Consider the following 20666-nt stretch of genomic DNA (forward strand, 5'->3'; position numbering starts at 1 on the left):
CATTAAAAAAAATCCTAGAAGCAGAATAAACCTAAGTTTTGTTGCCTAAAATGATGATCAATATGATTTTGTACTCCCTGTGCACTACTTGTCTTCTTTTGACAGAACAAGTAACATAACAGAAAGAAAATCCCATTTGAGTTCTGTTGATGTATCCCTTCTAAAGCCAATGAGATCTCTCTTTCACCAAGTGTTCCAGAGTATTTGCTAAGATGAGTGAATGAAAATCAACTGCTGCACTTCTGCCTTCTTCCTTCCTGCAAACTGTAAATGCAGACATGCATTTTCATGTCAACTAATACGAACTCATTATTAGCGTGAGTTTGCTTAGGATTGGCAGGAGGGTTTCAGGGTTTCAGAAGCAGGATATGGGTTTGTTTCACTTTTCTATCCTTTACAAAGCACAATAATAATTAGCACATAGTATTGTGTGACCATAGTCTCATTTTTATACTCCTACATGCCAACACTGTTTTAATAGAATAGGAAAGAAAAGAAAACCTTAAATCATTGTGTTTTACCTGAAGCTGATTTTGCATTCTCTAGGACTTAATACAACAGTTTTTGTGCAACCAATGACTGCATCAGGATTACTCCATAATGAGAAATGTTGAGGGCTATAAAATACCGTGTGACTATTTTTAACCAGAGATCAATGTTAAGCTGATTAAAAAAATGTTCTTTAATTGAAACAAAATTCCAGTTATTACACAGTAAACTGCTCTTGACATTGAGAGTGAGACAGGCCAAATTCAATTTCAGATTGTCTGAGGAGTGTCTTTTAGGCTCATCTGTTTATTTTTTGTTTTGTATTATTTTGATCCAGGCTTTTTGCAGGGCTTTGGTGGGGTTTTCTGGGTTGTTTTTGTGTTGGTGGTTTTTTGGGGGTTTGAGGGGGTTTTTTTGGTTTTTTATATATATATATATAAGGAAGTAGAGATTATGTTCATTCTGGGACAAGATCTTGTGTTCTACAGGTGGTCACTGTTAGAGCAACCTCAAGGTTTCTCAACAGTGTTTCAAAACTCAGCCCCATCATAGGAGAATTCACCGATCCAGGGCGCTGAGCATGGATTGTGATGGAAATGTTGGTGGGAAGTTTTGGATCAATGGAGAGACCTCTTCCTCTCTGGTTCCACACACTTTCTCCACTATCACTGAATCTACTAGGAGGGGTGGCAGCAACCCTTACTCTGAGTGGGTGCTTTGCCTCATTTCCATTAGCCTCTTAATATCAAATTTCAGACTTTTAAAAGAAATCATGGTGAGGAATACAGCCTGCATATGAATAAAATGGGATGTACGATTAATCTCACACCCTTTTGTGGGAAATACTGCTTCTTTCTCACTCACCTGGTTTGTCTCAAGGACTAAGCAGAAGGCTCCCTGTAATTCAGCCTAGTCAACTTGGGTTGCACTCAACAGATTGTCGATTTTTCTGACTCAAGATAAAACAGATCCACCAGTAATTCAGATCAAACCCACCAAGGTTTTGGAAGATGGGAATTGAGCCATTAAATGCCTCACAGGACTTAATATTCCTAATGAGAATGTTGACCCGTTCTGACAGCCAATTATATGTGGTTTAACACACTATGATCAGAGATAAGGAAATCAAAGCAAAAGTATGATCTCATTCTTCCATATAGTGTATTAAACTATTAAAATATTTAGAGTACTCCTTCATGAAAGCGAATTAATAATTAAATGGAAGATGCCCAATGCTTTATCACAATTTATGTCCATACTTTTGTAAGAAGAGGGGCATTAGTTTATTTTAAAGAAAAAAAGGGTAGCTTAACACTGTTTAGGAGCTTTAAGATGAGAAACAAAGCCTCCACAGAATGCAGTCCCGGTTCCAAAATAATAATTCCTTCCACAGCACATTTTTAAGACGTGTTTATTTTTAAATGTAGATAATGATACATCTTTCATAGTGTACAGACTTCCTGCTTAACTGTCAATTATTACAACTGGAATATTAGTTACTTTCATACAAATAGCTAAATATATTGACAAAGAAAAATGAAGTCCTAAAAAGAAATTACTGAACATCTGCTATTGTGAATGAGTTTATCAGCTATGACTATACTCAGACTGTGTCAATACAAACTTTCAGGCTCAGCATACTCCCTTGAGATGGTTCCTTTTTATCTGCACAATAACTGCATTCGTAATTAAATATATGGATTCTTAAAATTTTGGTTGTCTAGTTCTGCAAATTGTTCATAAAACAGAAGGTTAAGAATGACCAAATCTGATGTTTATGCTGACAATCAATTTGATTAATACCATATGTTGGGGTTTTACACCTTTTTCCTTTTATATGTGTTCTTAGCATTCTGATATAAACTAAATGAAAGAGAAAGCTTATTTGAGTCTTGAAAGTATAAATTACTATGAGTTCCAACCTACTACAACATGAGCAACAAGAAGATAGCACATCCCAATGGTACAGGATACAATCATCATGGGGAAACCTAACCTGAAAGAACAAGAAAATAAAGATTAACAAGGATACAATAGTTTGCTCTCAACCAATTTACAAAAAGGAAATTTAACTTATCCTACACATTCCAAGTGACAAATATGCTTACAGGAATGCCAAAAGCATAGTTGTACTGAGCATATGACAGTCTAATATTCAAGATTATATTTCTATTTCCAGCCTATTTTAGAGATACAAGGTCAAAATTCACATAATTTCATTGTTTTCAGGACATCTCCTCCAATGTACACTGTCTCAGAATCTGGTGTGCCTTTTTGTTTTACTGTTGTGTGTTTTTTCCTCAAATTCAACATACAACATACCAGCGAAATAATGATTCTTACAAATTATGCATCATTAGAATAGATTTTCAAAGGTGTATCACTTCAGATTAGTTGTGTAATGCTGGTATGGCACTTTGTAACTTAATATGGACGAAACTCTTTAAATGGTTTCCCTGTTGATCTGTCAGCTATCATTCTTCTTACATACATACCCCTCAAGAAGTCTAACAGACTTGAGTACTAACAGACTGTTGGAAATCAACCCCAGGCACCTGTAAAAATGTTAAAACTCTGCTATTCTATTAAAACAACTATTTCTTTTTCCCCACAGAACAAGATTTTATAGCTTTCTTTAGACTGACAAACAGAGACAGCAGAGACAGACAAGTGGAAAGGATGTTGTAGAGTTGGCCAAGTCCTGCTCTCCTAAATTTGTAGGTCTTTCAGATGTGTGAAAAGAAAGAAGTTTTCTGAAACTCAAAAGCATTATTGTATGATACTTGGGATCTGTGAAGAACCACTGCTGTGATCACACTCATTTTTTTATACTACTAAAATCACAAGGAGAACTGAGATGAGAAATGGTCATGCCACTAATGACCCTCCTTATATACTTTCTTTTGTCAAGTTCAGACAAGAGTTTCCATAAAACTCAGCAAAGCATGGCAAGGGTCTCTGAAGTACAGCATTTCATTTATTCTTTTCCTTAAACTAAGACCAACTTACTCCATGTGGCTATATTAACTGTGCCTTTTTGCCTTACTTATTAGGAGCCCTTAGGAAGGTTCCTCAAGCCTATTCCCCTCTAACAAAGCACTAACAAAGATGCCCATTTTTGTAGTGGACAGGAGGACACCATTCTCTGAGCTTAGTTGAATGAATAGCTCCTTCCTTTAGGAATCTACAGCTAGAAGGGACCATTTGGGGCATTAAATCTGGCCCCCACTTCCTCAGACTATGAAAACACCTACAAAGAGAAAACTGACAGGGCTGACAGATCATCTCATTTCTGTCTCCTTGACATTCATTGGAAGAAGCTGGACTGTCTCCATGTGTCCAAAAGTGTTCCTGTGTCCATCACCCAAAATTGCCTGCAAGGTCTGCCCAGAAGGACAGCTCCCACCATGCCTGGCTCCAGAGGTTTTCTCCTTCCTCTCTCTTGGGTTTTGGACCTGGTATGCTGGCCTCTTCCACAATTTTGGGATCAGGCATCATTATTGCTGTTCTGGCTCCAAAGACATTAATGTTAAACTGCTATTTGAACTTGGGAAAAGAGAAAGTGTGAGTAGAGAGAAGGGCCAGCTGTGTCCAACAGGTGAATGGTGAAAGGAGAGAAAAATTATTAGAAAGGGTCACAGAATTGTCACAACTTTCAAATATTTCCTGCAAAGTCTGAAATGTGTTTAGAGGATTTATTTTTCTTCTTTTTGTTCATATGAACATGCATAATACTGCAGAGAAGTGTTATTTTTTTTTTCCAGTCTGACCAGTCAGATCCTTGCTTTTGAACGACTAGTTTCTTGAAAGAGCTGAATCACTATTCAGTCACTAAACTATGATAGAGCTGATAATATTGTAAAACAGCTGAGCTGAAGCATCTCCTGAAGTTATTTTAATTTTTAAAAAATGGCAAAAATTAAGTAAGTTAATTGGCTGACTAGCAAACTGCTTCTCAGACTCTTTGCTTTTTTCTCTCAGCAAATCTGATCTGTAGGATTTCCTAATCTCACTTAGACAAAAGTGTCCTAATAGGACAAAAAAAGTAAAATCAGCAAGAACTACAAAAATAAAATAGAGTGGCTAAAAAAACCTGCTACATCCTTCAGTATATCTAATGAATGCTCTTCACAGCTCTGTCTATATGACAGGCTGGTGAGCCGGAGATTGCTACAACTCTCATAAGAACACTGGCTGTTGTTTGACTGAAAACATAAATCTATTGACCTCACAGTTAGCAAACAATGAGCTGGCACTGGGAGGAGCAGGGACAGAGCAGATCTTAATCTGTATTAATGCAACCTAACAAATCTCCCTGGAGAATGGACAGTAGTTCAGCAGCAAATGGCAATATGTCTTTGTGAAGACTGGCAAGGGGAGGGAAGGACCCAGAAAGACTGAAAGTCTAATTGACCACTGAAAACAAAACAAAAAAGCTCTCTCGAGCTTGGAGGAACTGCATGAAAGAGAATGGATTAATTACACAAGGCTACATACAGGAACTATGATCACACCCCCACCATCACAGTGCCAGTCAGATGTGTAGCTGGAGCCAGAAACAGTCAGTTTATGGAGGAACCTCATTTCACTTGGTGTGGATGTTTGCACAGGGCACAACTGCGAAACTGTTATTCTCATTGCATGGACAATTACCCCTCAACTTGAGGTCTGAATTTCAGACATGCTGGCCTGAGCACTAATGTAATTGGATCAAATTCAATGTGGAATTTGTGTACCAGAGAGAGAGGAGATAAACTCAGTCAGTAAGTATTAGTTACCGCAGAGTTAGTCAATTACTTGAGTTGGTTCAGTGCCCTGTTATGCTATTTACACTAACCATTGCTCCCAAGGAACATAAAATTCCTGTCTCAGGCCACATACAACACAATGTATAGCTGCAAATGTTTTCTTTAGTTAAATATTAAGTCTAAGAATTCATTTTAAACAATGAAAAATTACTTCCAGGAACTCTAATTTCCAGCATACTTCTTGGAGTCAAAAAGTACTATGTCATTCAGTTGCTCCTGTCCAGCAGAAAGGATCAGTAGAGTTTAGAAGTCAAAAAAACCTTTCTTGTCCTAAAACTTCAGATTCATAAGAAACAGTAAGGATATTTGGCATAAAAATACATTTTTGTGTCCTGCACTGGGCAGGCTTTCCTTGCCTCTCCCTCTCTGCAGACAGGGATATACACATAGCTGGCATGGTTTAAAAGGTACATCCTGACACTCCACAGCCAGCTGAGGGAGTTTTTACCACTGCAGAGAGGAAGCAAGGTCAGATACAAGGAGGGGAAGGATGGCCGGATCTAGCATTCACCCCACTTTTCCCCTCCACCTCTTCATGATAGAAGCTTACATGTAAAACTGCTATCTAAATGAAATCGACCAGCTTAAATATACACAAAAAACAGATGTTAGCTCTGTGTGAGATAGAGTATTTCTAGTAAGAGCCCCGGGCGTTTATCTTGGACAAAGTTTTACTTATTAATAACTTCAGTGAACCAGTAACAAAGAGCTTGCAAATCGTCCCAGCACAGGACTAATGTCAGACTCCGTGTAGACCAGAATTCAGTATGTTCTTAACAAATCAAAATGAGAATTTGAAATTAAGAAAATGAAACTCTGTGAAGGTAAGTGTGAAATATGTATTAGAAGTCAACCGTGGGCACAAGAACAGCAAGGAAAGTGAAGCTTTTCACTGGAAGTGACCTAAATATTTCTAATTCTGCCTCACTGCAAGATTTCTGGCCCTGTATTTACTTAGAGAAAAGCAAACCTGTGTATGATTATGCTGGGAATAAATTCCATTTTAAATAAGTTTCTACAGAAGTGAATATTACAGTTTTCTTAGGTTATAAGTTTACCCAATACTATTTGCTAAATAATAATAGTGAAGCCTTTGGGGTTGCAATTGAGTTTTCTTGGACAAACTGATCTCCTACATTACCTTAAAGCTCTATTTTGTGATGCTTCAAGAGCCAGTAAGACCCAGGTTCAGTGCCCTGTTCTGCCTGATTTGGGACATGAAATATAAGATGTTCTCATGCATGCAAACCTTGCCTATAGGCACTGCCTTCATGGACAGCTCATAACTTGCACAGCCTGTGCATCCATGGGGAAATCTGTGGAAGGAGCACACCTCCAAGGAAATGGGGAACCTTCAGTGGATTCTCAGTGGAAAAGCAACAGCAGAAATCTCCCAAGACCAAACCACTGGCAGTGAAAGAACCTTGGTGGTAGACAGGGGTAAGAGTTAAAAAGAGTTAAAGCTAATTTCTACTCCTATTTGTGTTTGCAATTTAATGCACAATTTAAATTCAACTGATGGAGTTTGAATCAGGCTTAAAATTTTGCTTTTCTTGCTTCATCTCCGTTTCATACTATAAGTTATGTAGAAGGTATAATGTCAGCTTTACAGAAAAGGACACAGGGTTCATAGTGGACACCAAGTTGAACATGAGCCAGTTATGTGTCTTTACAGCAAGGAAGGCTAATGGTATCTTGGGCCGCATTAGGAAAAGTATTGCCATCAGATCAAGGGAGGTGATCCTTCCCTCTATTCAGCATGGATGTGGCTACACCTGGAGCGCTGCATCCAATTCTGGGATTGCCAGTACAAGACGCATGGGCATAATGGAGAGAGTCCAGTGAAGGGCCACAAAAATGATGATTAAGGGACCGGAGTATCAGTAACACAAGGGAAGGCATGGGATCTGGGACTGTGCAGCCCGGAGAAGAGAAAGCTCAGAGAGAAACTCATCAATGTGTTTAAGTTCTTGAAAGGATGGTGTAAAGAATACAGTGCCAGGCCCTCTTCAATGATGCCCAGTAAAAGGACCAGAGACAGTGGGTACAAACTGAAACACAGGAAGTTCTATCTGGACATCAGGAAACACTTTTTTACAGTATTGTTGACAAAGCACTGGCACAGGTTACCCAGGGAGACTGTGGAGTCTCCATCCTTGGAAGTATTCAAAAGTCACATGGATGTGGGTCTGGGAAATAGGCTCTAGGTCATCCTGTTTGAGAGGGACCTCCAGAAGTCCCTTTCAACCTCAGTCAGTCTGTGATTCTCACTCACCTACTTGTTCCTCCGTTATTCAACACAGGATAAGTAAGTACCATCTGCACACCTGAAGACTGACATCTCACCAAAAAATATTTAACAAAGAACAAAAGACATATAATTCTTCTCAATCTTGGACAGTCTCTCATTGTATGCAGCACTTTGCTCTGGAATTATGATAATCACGAGCTCATTTTAAAAGAATATCTAAAAGTCTATGAAAGCAGCCTCAAAAAAGAGACGTGGGTGTGGGCATACTTAGGACATACATAAGGTTAGTTCTGAATGAAAGTTACACGTTTTAATGAAGTTACACCTTTTAATTCAATTTGCAAAGTAGTGTTCTTTTCAACAAAAGGATATAACCACAGTATTCATCCTATTTCTTTTCCTTTCTTTCAGTGCAGAGTACCTTATGAGCCTCCTATCATTTCAGTTGTATTAACATTTCCATCATTCCTAGTCTTTGACATACTGATCCATTTCTTCTTAAAGGAAAATATGGACTATAATAACAACTTAAAGGAAACATATTCAAAATGTTTATCACACGCCCATGACTCCTTCAAATCCAGACACCTGTTGTAGCTCAGAAACAGGTGGCTAAAACTAAAGTGATCATTAATTTAACATTAAATTGCTCTGAATTTCATATAGTCTGCAATTACCTAAAAATTACAGTGTGGTTACCTGCTAGTTACCATACACAGGAGTTCCTGTGTAATTTAAATCACAGAACAAAACCTATAATTCTATTTTCTTCTGCTTGCTGAAATTATAATAATTTCTCATGATATTCTATCTCTTTTGAGTCTATGCCAAGATTTCCCATAGAATTACTGCCAGGAATAAAACTTAAGATAGGGAAAATCATATCCTGAGTGAGAAAACATAAAGGTGTTAGATTGTGCCTCCTACAGTCTAGAACATCCTCCTAAAGGTGTTTTGCTGTAACCTCAACACAGTTATATGCAGAACAAGCAATGGGCCTTTCCTTGGTCTCCCAAAATTCTGATTATCAAAAGAAAAAAGGTGCAGGGAACTACAGGCCTGTCAGCCTGACTTCAGTGTCGGGGAAGGTCACGGAGCAGATCATCTTGAGTGCCATCACACAGCACTTGCAGGACAACCAGGGGATCAGGACAAGCGAGGACAGGTTTATTAAAGGCAAGTCCTGCTTAACCAACCTCATCTCCTTCTATGACAAGGTGACCCGCTTAGTGGATGAGCAAAAGGGTGTGGATGTTTTTTGCCAGGACTTTAGTAAATTCTGTGACGCTGCTTCCCACAACATTCTCCTGGAGAAACTGGCTGCTCATGGCTTAGACAGATGCACTGTTTCTTGGGTAAGAAAATGGCTGGATGGCCAAGTTCAGAGAGTGGTGGTCAATGAAGTTACATGCAGCTGGTGGCCAGTCACTAGTGATGTTCTCCAGGGCTCAGTACTGGGGTTAGTCCTGTTTAATATCTTTACCAATGATCTGGAGGTGGGGATTGAGTGCACTCTCAGTTTGTAGATGGCACCAAGCTGGGTAGGAGTGTTGATCTGCTGCAGGATAGGAAAGCTTTGCAGAGGGATCTGGACAGGCTGGATTGATGGGCCAAGGCCAATTGTATGGGGTTCAACAAGGCAAAGTACCATGTCCTGTACTTGGGTCACAACAACCCCATGCATTTCTATAAGCTTGGGAAAGAGTGACTGGAAAGCTGCCCTATCAAAAAGAACCTGGGGGTGCTGGCAGACAGCCACTGAACATGAGCCAGTAGTGTGCCCAGGTGGCCAAGAAGTCCAGTGGCATCCAGGCTTGTATCAGAAATAGTGTGGCCAGAAGGACTAGGGAAGTGACCGGAAGTGCCCTGTACTCAGCACTGGTGAGGCCACATCTTGAGTGTCCAGTTCTGGGTCTCTCACTTCAAAAAAGACATTGAGGTGCTGAAGCACGTGTAGAGAAGGGCAACAGAGCTGGTGAAGGGTTTAGTGACAAAGTCCTATGAGGAGCGGAGGAGGGAGCTGGGGATGTTTAGCCTGGAGAAAAGGAGGCTCAGGGGGACCTTATCACTCTCTGCAACCACCTGAAAGGAGGTTGTGTCGAGGTGGGGGTCAGCCTCTTCTCCCAGGCAACTAGAGACAGAACAAGAGGAAATGGCCTCAAGTTGCACCAGGGCAGGCTTAGGTTTGATATTCAAAAAAATTTCTTCGCTTCGAGGGTGGTTAGGCATTGGAACAGGCTGCTCAGGGAAATGTGGATTCACTATCCCTGGAGGTAGACTCTGCAGTGTTAGGCTAATGGTTGGATTTGATAATATTAAGGGTCTATTACAACATAAATAATTCTAAGATTCTATGATCATCAGGGAACCATCTTCTATATAGACAGAGTAGTTCACTTCATACCCTACTAAAGTAGAACATGTCATGATAAAGTGCGGCATAAAGATTCAAGATGATCTGTTAGTGATTTTTCTATTTTATCAACACTTCATGTCATCCTTGGATCTCTTGTCATATCTTAGCAATGTATTTGTTCTCCACATCCTCTAGGCAGACTCCAAAACAAGTTTAGTCCTCAACTTGTTGCTTTGTTATGAAACCTTCATGCCGTTCTAAAGTCTAGGAAATGCAAATATATGTAATTGGTTCAGCTTCTTGGGAAAGCCATACTTATTCCTCTCCCACATAACTGTGTAGTGAGATGTAGTTGTGAGTCTGAGCTTAAGAAGATTAAAATCATTATGGCCAACTAGAAGAGAAAATCAATGAAGTATGTCTTCTCTGACAGTACTTGTTTTCATTAATTGTTTGAATGGTTCTGATACAAATATTCTACTAATGAGACAGATTTATGCAAAACTGTATAAGGTTTACTGTGCAAAAAATGAACACATTATGACTGCTGAAATAGGTTTTGCAATGTTTGCAGTTATAGTTTCTGCATTTTATGAAACATTTAACATATTGTAAACTCACTTCTGACAATCATATGCTTTTTTGCCTTGCAAAAACAAATTTGAGGCTTAAGGACATTTTCATTAAAATACCTTTTTATAGCTCAAATCTCTCTGCTATAGAAATGTCTCATAAAATAAAATGTTTTGTGTATTTTTGAAACAAACTGTATCCACAAATTTTTTAGACTAAACTGTATTTCTATGTAGTCTAAACAAATCAAAGGTAATGGATATGGCAGAAATTAACTGTGATTTATTTTGGTTCCGAAATGTTTCAAATTAAATAACCTTGACAGACTCTGTATTATCTTGCATTTTCTCATGAATTCAAGAATGGAAGTTGCCTGAATGTTACTTCCATTAATGCCCTTAATCCCTACCCTCGCAAATGGTATCTTGGGGCACTTTTCTTAGGTTTTATTTTCTTCCAAATGTACTCTTTCATTTTGATTAAAGCGCAAGATAAAAGGAAATTACATTTTTACAGAAGAGACTAATCAGTCAATTCTTTAATAATTTCATCAGAGCACTCTCAACTATTTTAAAAGCCCTGGACTTTGCTAAAAAGCCAGATGTTGTATAAGAAAGAGTATGTTCCACCCTGCTCCCCTCTTCTCTTTCTCTCCACTTCGAGATTCCCATTCACGTGCCACACAATGTGATGTTAGAGAGCTCACGTACAGCAGTTCACCAGGACAAAGGAGCAATGCAATTGCATTTTGAATTAAGAAGTAGAAGGATGTTTCTTGTGCACTAATGATGATTTTTCATTATGAACTCAGCAGATGCCTACTGCTAAAAGGCTGTTGATGATGTAAGGCCAGTAAACTTTTCACCACAAACCACATGCTATAGGCCACACAGTCTAAGCGAAGAGCAGAGAGTGGAGATTTTCATTCCAGCAGTGTGTACTTGGAGGGTTCTCTCCCACCCACCATGAAATGTCAGTCAAAGGCAAATAAGGGGGCAGATGGAGCCTCAAAGCCTTCACTGCCATCACGGTGAACTACACTGTACAGGTCTTCCTCCCAGAAAAGCCACAGATATGAGCTCACTACAAGGAAAACTTCTATAAACTACAGGTCTAATTTTAAGTGCACTAGCAAACTAAGATTAAATAAAGTGAATGCTACTCTAAGTGTATCCATTCCACAGCATGTTAAAGTTCCCAGATACAAAGCACTAAAAAAATAAGTAATATATAAATATATCCCTCTGGATTGTCGCAGATATATACCAACATTTCCAACGAGATGAAAGACAATCATAGAATGGCCTGGGTTGGAAGAGACCTTAAAGACCATCCAGTTACAACACCTTCCACTAGAACAGGCTGCTCAGAGTTCCATCCAACCTGGACTTGAACACTTTCAGGGATGGGACATCCACAACTTCTCTGGGCAACCTGTTCCAGTGTGTCACCATCCTCACAGTAAAGAATTTCTTCCTTATATCTTATCTAAAGATACTCTCAATATGAAGTCATTACCCCTTGTCCTGCCACTACATGTTCTTGTAAATAATCTTTCCCCACCTGTCTTGTAGGCTCTCTTCAGGTACTGGAAGGCCACAACTAGATTACGCTGAGGAGACTTAACAGATGCAAAAAATAGAAAAAATATAGTAGAGAGAGGAAGGTAAGTACCACTAGCAGGATGTTTTAATGTGGGCTTAACTACATAGCCAGCTCACAGATGTTGCAAGTCAATCAGAATCATCACTGTCTAATTGTTACAGATGGCAGATAGGTGTCACTCAGGCCTGCCTTGGGAATAGGAATTAGAGTGACTGAAATGAGGGAAAAACAAGAATAAAATAATTAGATTTTTTTTTTAATTATGAAGATAATTAACTATGTTCATATTTCCCCCAAATGGGTGAAAACTAAGATGGTTGCTACACTAGTTTCTCCTTCCCTCCTCCTATCTCCACCTCTGCAGTGGAAAAGATGGATTGCTACTCCAGGAACACAAGCATGGAGTATAAACCCATATGGGCATTTCTTCATGGGCCTACACTGAACTGGTAACAGAACACAAGAGCGTCATAGAAATTTGCCAGCAAGTGAATTATGTAGAGATCATCTGGGCCAACCATTTACACTCAGGCTACATGCACCCTAGTCTTCGTCCTTTTTCTGTTTTAGTCTTTTGAACAATTAAACAGTTGGTTTAAGTGTCATCAAGTGATTCTGTACCATCCTTAATCCCACCACAGAAACACACTATTAACTTTCTTAAATAGCAGTATTATTTTTTCTGATATGTTTAAGACATTTTCTGTTTTAGTTTATTTCTCCGAATTTGGCCTTTCCAGCTAAGGTCAATACACTTTTGAATTTCCTGTCTTAGGAAGGTACAGCAATGCATTTTAATGCATTTCAGCTGTAGCATTATGAAACAAAATCTGAAACAAAACCATGGTATTAATATCCTTACAGTGCCAGAGATGGAATATGAGTATTTCTTGACTGGAATAATTAGATGGGTTTTTTTTCCCTTTTGTCTTTAGAAATTCTATTCTTTAAATAATTTCCATAGTACTAGGAAAGCAATTTACCTGTATGACACTTGGTTTTGAATCTCTAATAGTTTTTGTTTAGCCTTCATTATTAGCAAATAGTAATGGAAATAATAACTGGCTTAACAACAAATGAACCCAGAAAAAGACACAAATGTTTTTTAAATTGTTTAGTAACATTTAGTAATATATGTCAAACAGTACTACAAAGACAAAAAAAATAAACATGAAAAACCTCCAACCCAGCACTGGTTTTCAAACTTTCCTAGAATGAATACTTTCCTTTTTCTTTAGTAACTTTTTCAAGGTTCGTAGAATAAAATTGACATGTTGCAATAAAAAAACCCCAACAACTCAAACAAACAAACAAACAAACCCCCCTCAAAAAACTCCAAAACCCAACAAAACTTTATCTATTTTTCAGGAACAAGTTTGGTATCTGCTCCAATAAAAGTGGCTCTTAATCACTATCAATTTAAAACCACTATCATTACCTAAGCATTATAATTTTAGCCTATTAAATTGCTATATATCTGTTTTAAAATTTAGAGTAGCCCTTTTTAAGTAACCTTCATTGAAGATAAAAAACTACAAGTGCTGAACAGGAAGTTATTATTCAAGGGGTTTACTAGTGCTGTTTACATTAAAGCAATACCCTGAGTGTAAATATAATCAGGAAGATAATTATTTTTTTTTAAGTTGTCAAAATTCACTGCTAAGTTCAAGCAGTAAAAAGCAAAGAATACAGTAAATACCACTACATCTGTTATGTGACAAATAATATCTAGTTTACACAAGAAGATAAGAATCTATTTACTATTGCATTAAAAGCACTACTTCCTTCAAGCAGTCCTAATTTCAAATGCATTCCAATGAAAATAATGTAAACAGTAAATCCTCCTTTCTTCTGATTGTGTTGGGAGACATCAGAATAGTCTGTCTGACACATTATCTAGTAACAGAGGGGGAAATCACTTTGCCAGTTCTATTAAAAATATCAAATTATTTGAGAAAATGAAATGTTCTGTAAAACCATGATTATGATGTAACTCCAAATGTCTGTATGATGCTTTGGCAGGCAAACACGAAGCATGTAATAAAACAAGCTCAAGCTGAGAACTAATATTTTCTCTTAAGAACACTTGTTAATCACTGACAATGTACTCTTGAGATTCCCAGACTTATGTCTCTTTCTGCCATCTAGCTTACCTTTTTGTTTGGATCTCCTGCAAACTCTTTTTGTAAAACAGTGTTTAGAGATACATAATTTCTCCAAGCAAGTATTCTCAATCCAGCATTTTCTGTCTAATTCTGGTAATTGCCAAAATACCTTATTTAATTAGAAAATTACTTTCTAATTTCAGCAATATTTGAATAAGACTCTTGTTCAGCAACTATAGTGACTGTCTAATCAAATTTAGCACGTTATAATTAACTGGAAACTTGGCAACTGATGAATCTGAATGAAGTTGAAAAAAGTAGGAATTTTTTGGAAAACAAAGGCAATTTGTATCAGCACATAAGACATTACACATGTAAGAATTCAAATGTGTTGATCAATACAAACAACTTTGTATGAAATTTATATCATCTCCCAGGTGGAATAGAAACTGAAACTGAGTTCAGGAAGTTTGGCTTTTTATCTTCCCGAGTCAAATTACAAAGAACGTGGAAATGAGCAAGCGCTTCATCAGTTCTTCTCTTCTTACAATCATCTCTACTTGGCTGAACTTGTTCCCTTCCCAAGTTCCCTTTCCTCCCTTCTCCCACCAACTCACTTATCCCCAGCTTATGACACACATTTTGTCAGAACAGGACTATCTTCCACCCAATTTGTTTAGGAGCTCAAACCCTGTTTCTGGGCATATAACTGAAATGAATCACCTTCTAGGAGCTGTTCCTTTACATTAACTACAATGACAGACAAGTGTGGAAATAAAGATATCAACACTGTAGAATGGAAAAGTGAGGTGAGATAAATCTTTCTGTTACTGACAAGAAGCTCCATGAACACAAGAAAATAGTGAAACCCTATTTTGTACCAATTTGTGTCTTAAGATTGATTGACTTTCTGTCTAAGTAGAAATCTTACTACTATAACTTATAATGATGCTCACCTGCATGGATTTTTTCAATGTGTAAAGAAGTATAGCCTCAGACTGCTCTTTCTTTCAGAGGAAATATTAATAGGGTTTCTTTTTCTCTTCCCAGCCACTGACTTTGATGACATTTCAGAGATTTTAATTATATTTGAGAAATGAAGCCCCCTTTACCCACCGTTATCCCCCCTCTCAAAAGCGTTTGAAGTTGATAAGCATATTCAGAAGTTATTAGGTGGAAAACACAACGACATATTCACAGCAAGATGATTGCACAGGAAAGCAGATGAAAAGTTAGGCTTTGATGGAAAGAGAGGAAAAAAAGCTTTTCAAAGGCATTCTTTTCTGAAACATACTTGTTACAAGGAGATAACTTGATATAACTCAGGAAGGATTAGACAGAAATACCTAGTTTTGCATGTGCTTACATTATATATAGTTCTAGTCTCAGAGTGCTCTGTATTATCAGAGTGCTTATAGGTGTGCAAAGATAACAGGGAAGGCAAAGAAATGTGGATTTAAAATTCAGAATGAATTAGCATACATTTTGATTTGAAATTTCATGTAATCCCTAAAGAGTTGTTAAATTAAATAGAAAAAATAGAATTCCATTATTAAGTTATAAAAAAGAAAAATTATTATCACAATTTCATTTTAAATTTCAAGATGATTTAATTAGTGTGCTGCTGTTGACACCTCCATGTTATATATCTCAGACTTTAATAAGGAATAGAAAAGTGAAATTCCATTTACCAAAATATTGTAAAACAGCGGTATGACTTAATGAATGATCTCTAACAAAATGCAAATGTAATGAGCTTTTTAATCAGTTTACTACTCGGATGTATATCTATTGAACATGAAAACATTACTAAAGTAGGGAATAACATATGGTTGTGGCTCAAACTGATAATACTTCTGCATGCAGTTTTTATTCTGAACTGTTACGTATTCTGAATACTGTTCAGAAATCTCACAAAGCCAAAAATTAATATTCCAGCAGTGCGTCTCTTAACTGAAAACTCCAATTATTCTTACGATGAAGAATAATATCTACCAAAATACAAAGAACAAGTGAACTGCTTGTATGCATTGGTTAAAATTATTAAAGATGAAAAATGTATTTGAAGACTTTTTCTAAATGCAACTACATTATTAGTTTGCACCAGATATACTATGCTCTGTGTCCCTGAAGTAATTTATTTAATGATAAGCTTCAGCACATATTTAGTATTTCAAATTTTTCTATGCATTGACATACTAATTGCTTGCACTTCAGAATATACACTAACTAAATATACTTTGCGTCAGAAGAATGTACTCACTAGATTTGCTATACAATAATGAAAACGTGGGATAATCTTAGTAACCCTTTAAGTGAAATACTTATTCTGCAGTCTGAAGAGAACAACAAGAGAACACCAAAGTCCATGTAAACATGTGAAGCGATTACAGATTTAACCATTGGCTTTTTGAATGTTAGTATACCAGACATAAAGTTTCTTTTTCTTGGTATGTATGTACATGCATTTGTGGCAGGGAAAGGAAATTATTTTATGCTGTAAGTCAAAAAGCCCTGCAGGGGCAATGAAAAAGACACACATTACCTTCTGCCTATTTCTCCTTGTAAAGAGCATAAATCTTGTGCAATGCTCACAGCATCTGGTGGGATCAGCTCTACAATCTAATGCAGGTCATGTAGTTCTCCTCCGTGTTAGTGTGTATGTATATATATATATATGTATATATATAAATAAATAGAATTTTCCTCAACTAAGCTGTAATGTAAACTACTACAACCAAGAGGAGATTTCATTTCAAGCCTCAGCTTGGTCCTCAATCCATTTCTTTTTTTCAATTCTGTCAGGGACAGAAACTTTAAAAATCCTTTATAATAACAGAGCATTTCATTTTATTGCCAACAAAATCACTCTTACTGCAGAACCCTCCATTGACCTCTTAACTGAAACTAGAAGCTCCTCCCAGCAGTCACTGGTTTTGCCATGGCTGCCTGTACTACTCTTGGCTTTGGAGGCCACTTTATCTTCCAGCTCTTCACTGATCTCTCTTCATACTGTGTCTTCTCACCAAAGAGATGTTGTCCTTGATCCTCTTCTCCCACTTCTCCCACCTCTCATCTCTGGATGATTTCACCACAGACTACATGAAACTCAGCAATGTCTTCTCTGGCGACAATTCACTGATCCTGTTCCCTCCAATTAATCTAAACTCACTCTCTTCAAATCAAAGTTCAGTGCACTCCTCTGCAAGGTCTTTACTGATGTCTAGCTATCAATTTACGTGACAGCCAGCACCATTCTTTTTTCCCCCCCGTAAATCTTTCCATTTATTTTCTTTCTGCATAGCACTTTCATTGTACTCTTTACTCTCACATGTCATTTATCAGTTTGGACTCACACTTCAAGCTTCATCTAAAGCACTTGTAGATTAGCCCTGTGTGTAAATGTTCTTTCCTGACCATTCACATAACTAAAACACTAACTTATGACTCTTTAGCTTCTCAATGTCGTTTTCTTTGACTTCAAGAAATACTAAGCTCCAAAAGTTCAATCATTGCAGGATTCTCTTTGCATCTCTCCACTAGTTCTCTTCTTACAAAAGCAGAAGCTTTGTCAACTTCTGTAGACTAGCATCTCACTGTTTATTCACAGTGCAATGTTTTCAGCTGTATCTTGGTGTCAGCATTCATCACAATTTGTTATTTTTCAAGCTGGTGCCTTATGCCCATAATGCTTCCTAACACTGATAGGGAACCCCTAAACTGCCTGTAAAGTCATCTTGTCAGTATTCTTCCACTTCATTTTGTCCTGGCACAACTACACAGACATGTACTTTGTGGTTCAATATTATATTTCTTTGTGTTTCTCTCTCAGTCGGACTAACGTCACCTAATGTGGGGTGTCCAGAACTGAGGCACTCTGAAATAGGCAGAAGTCTGTCCGACTATCAGAAAGAGATAGGCACACACATGAGCAGTGAGGTCCTTATCTATCTTCAGATCAGTTTGCACATTTTTCCCCTATAGTTAGTAAGTCTCATAAAAGAGTTTGCTTCTTTCTACAAACGTGCTTGCTATGTCTGTAAAACGTAGCAATATCTGTGCTCTAAAGAGTACAAGTACAGGATGACAATGCAGTTCTCACACGTACAGACACAAATCGCAAAACGTCAATTATTCATGACTGAGGTGAAGCCATCTGCAGGGCCAGGCAAAACTCGTTTCAAAGCATAGTAAAGAGAGCAAAAAAAGATTTCCAGATATCCAATGTATGTAAAAGACTTTATGTATGAGGAGATAAGAAGAAGGTATAAAAAGAGCTACAGCTCAATATAAACAATAGCAAATGAAGAGCAGAAAGAAAACTGCTCCAGCATGGGATCCCCCATTTCTGATCAGTGCCACTACTCATCTGTGCATCCTTCCTCACCTTTTTTAGAGAAAGAGATCTGTTTTTCTGTTTGTCATTCACAAATTTTTTCTCGCACATCTCCATAATGATTTGTCGTGTATTATCTTTTGCTATATAACTGGGTGTTGTGGTTTAGGAATTATACTCCCCAATTCAGTGCCTCCATCAAGACTTTCCAAACTACACGCTGCTCGATCACTCCCTTCCTGCTGCAGCAGATTGGAGAGGAGATATGGAGGAACAAAAGGCAAAGATCATGGATTGACATAAGACCAATTTACTGGAAACAGCAATGAGATAAGAAAACTAACAGTAACAGCAACAATATAAATAACAAAAGTGTACGTGATTTACTTGCAAATTGCTCACTGCAGAGCCCTACTTAACCCAATTGCAGTCATGTTTTCTTGACTAGAAGTAATCCCTCCTCCCTGGAAGAAAGTCCTTTCTCCCAACTCACAGCAATGAGGCCTTAGCCAGACCCACTCTCAGCTACTGCAAAGATTAACCCTGTCCTGGCCAAAACCAGGACACTGGGATAAATAAATTACTATTCTAAGGAGATGAGTTTTCTGTTCCAACTTTCCAATTCAATACAGTTACTGATATTTTTGTGCTAACCCAACATCCATCCAGATACAGTATGACATCTGTGATAATCTTCTATTTATATTGACCACATGGGAAGTACAGGACAGGTTAAACAGCTCACCTTGGCAGCCTAAATTAGCCTTCTCTTTGTATTCATTATTACTGAACAACCTTATATCCATGGCTACAAGTTGGCTGGACAGGTACCATGTTTTTGATCAGAGCTTTTACTCTGTCTTGCCTTTTAACTGTGCTGGGCCTTGGCAATAACTGTGGTAACAGCAAGTACATGACTCAGCACAACAAATCTCGGTGGAGTAGGCAGCTTGGGGCTGAGAATATGCAATCCTCATGAAACTACCTCCCCAATAACTGTGCCTTTTACTAGCATGGCATAAACCAAATGAAGTGCTTACAAGAAGAAACACACCAGACTTCACAAACTGAAAACTCAATTAGTATCAAAAGAACAATGAAATATTCTGCAAGACTGAAAGATTTGGCCTTGACATTTTCAGTTTAACAAACCTGGCAATCGAGCAACTTAGCTACTAAACGTCATGCCAGCCTCAGGAACTGATAGATAGCTCCTGCAGTCCAGGAATATGACCTTCTACTACACGAATTTATACACCTGCAACTTATATGGTAATGTTTGTTTCTGTGAATTCCATTTGAATTAAACAAGCATTGAAAGAAAAAAATGCAGTATCAGCAACCAACAGATGCAGATGTTGCTAAATTAACCAGGTCATTTTGCTCCCAAAGCTAGACAAAAGGCCCAAGAGCTATTTGCTGTTCTAGAAGAAGCCTTGCAATCACCTATTTGCAAGGTACAGCTCCATCTGGAAGAAGATAATTTCTTGCATTAGAATTCTTGTATTACATCCTGGCTTACACCACATTACTGAACCATCTCGCAAGCTCTGTACATAATCCAAAAGTGCCTACAGTGACAGCACACAGTCTGAATGTTTGCATTAAGCAAAAATGTGCCCTTTCTCAGGAAGAGATAAAACAAATTTACAAGAGATTCTGGAAATATCATTAAAATGCATAGAAAATATTTTTCCTTGTTCAACACTATCATTAGCAGGACTTGTGTTTTCTCCATACATGCCTAACCTTTAAAGAGACATGAGCAACAGCAGAGTTTACCAAAACTGTCCCAGTTCTGCCCTCCCCCAAAATATTTGAAGAATGCCCAACTGAGACATATCACACCACCAAAGTATACTTTTCAACAACCACAGCCCTCACTCTTTTGTTTTTAAAAATGAGACAGGATCAGCCTTTGCCATAACAATGACAAAACAAAAGCAGTTCAGCCTCTGATATTCCCACCTAACTCAGAAACAAGGTTAAGAGCAATGATGTGGACCTCAGCACAATGAATGAATTGGGGATCCCTCATCCAGAGCATCCACCTCTGTGCTTCAGCCAGTCCAGCTCATGGGCCATTGTCCCCATCATTCATCAGTCCACTTAGAGTCTGAGGATTACTGGGAATGGTAACAGC

The 20666-nt window shown here is 37.9% G+C and overlaps 1 protein-coding gene across 1 annotated transcript in view; it reads right to left on the minus strand.

Moving 5' to 3' along the window:
* Window positions 1–1904: 1904 nt before the first annotated feature.
* The window catches only part of OCA2 (OCA2 melanosomal transmembrane protein), a 167219-nt gene continuing 148457 nt past the window's right edge, over window positions 1905–20666 (minus strand). Inside the window, exon 23 of the mRNA XM_017818343.1 lies at window positions 1905–2485. Within this exon, the coding sequence (XP_017673832.1) occupies window positions 2398–2485 (88 nt within the window). The 3' untranslated portion in view covers window positions 1905–2397. The remainder of the gene's footprint in view (window positions 2486–20666) is intronic.

This window comes from Lepidothrix coronata, unplaced genomic scaffold, assembly GCF_001604755.1.
Source record: "Lepidothrix coronata isolate B3197 unplaced genomic scaffold, Lepidothrix_coronata-1.0 Scaffold68, whole genome shotgun sequence".
NCBI classification, from domain to species: domain Eukaryota; kingdom Metazoa; phylum Chordata; class Aves; order Passeriformes; family Pipridae; genus Lepidothrix; species Lepidothrix coronata.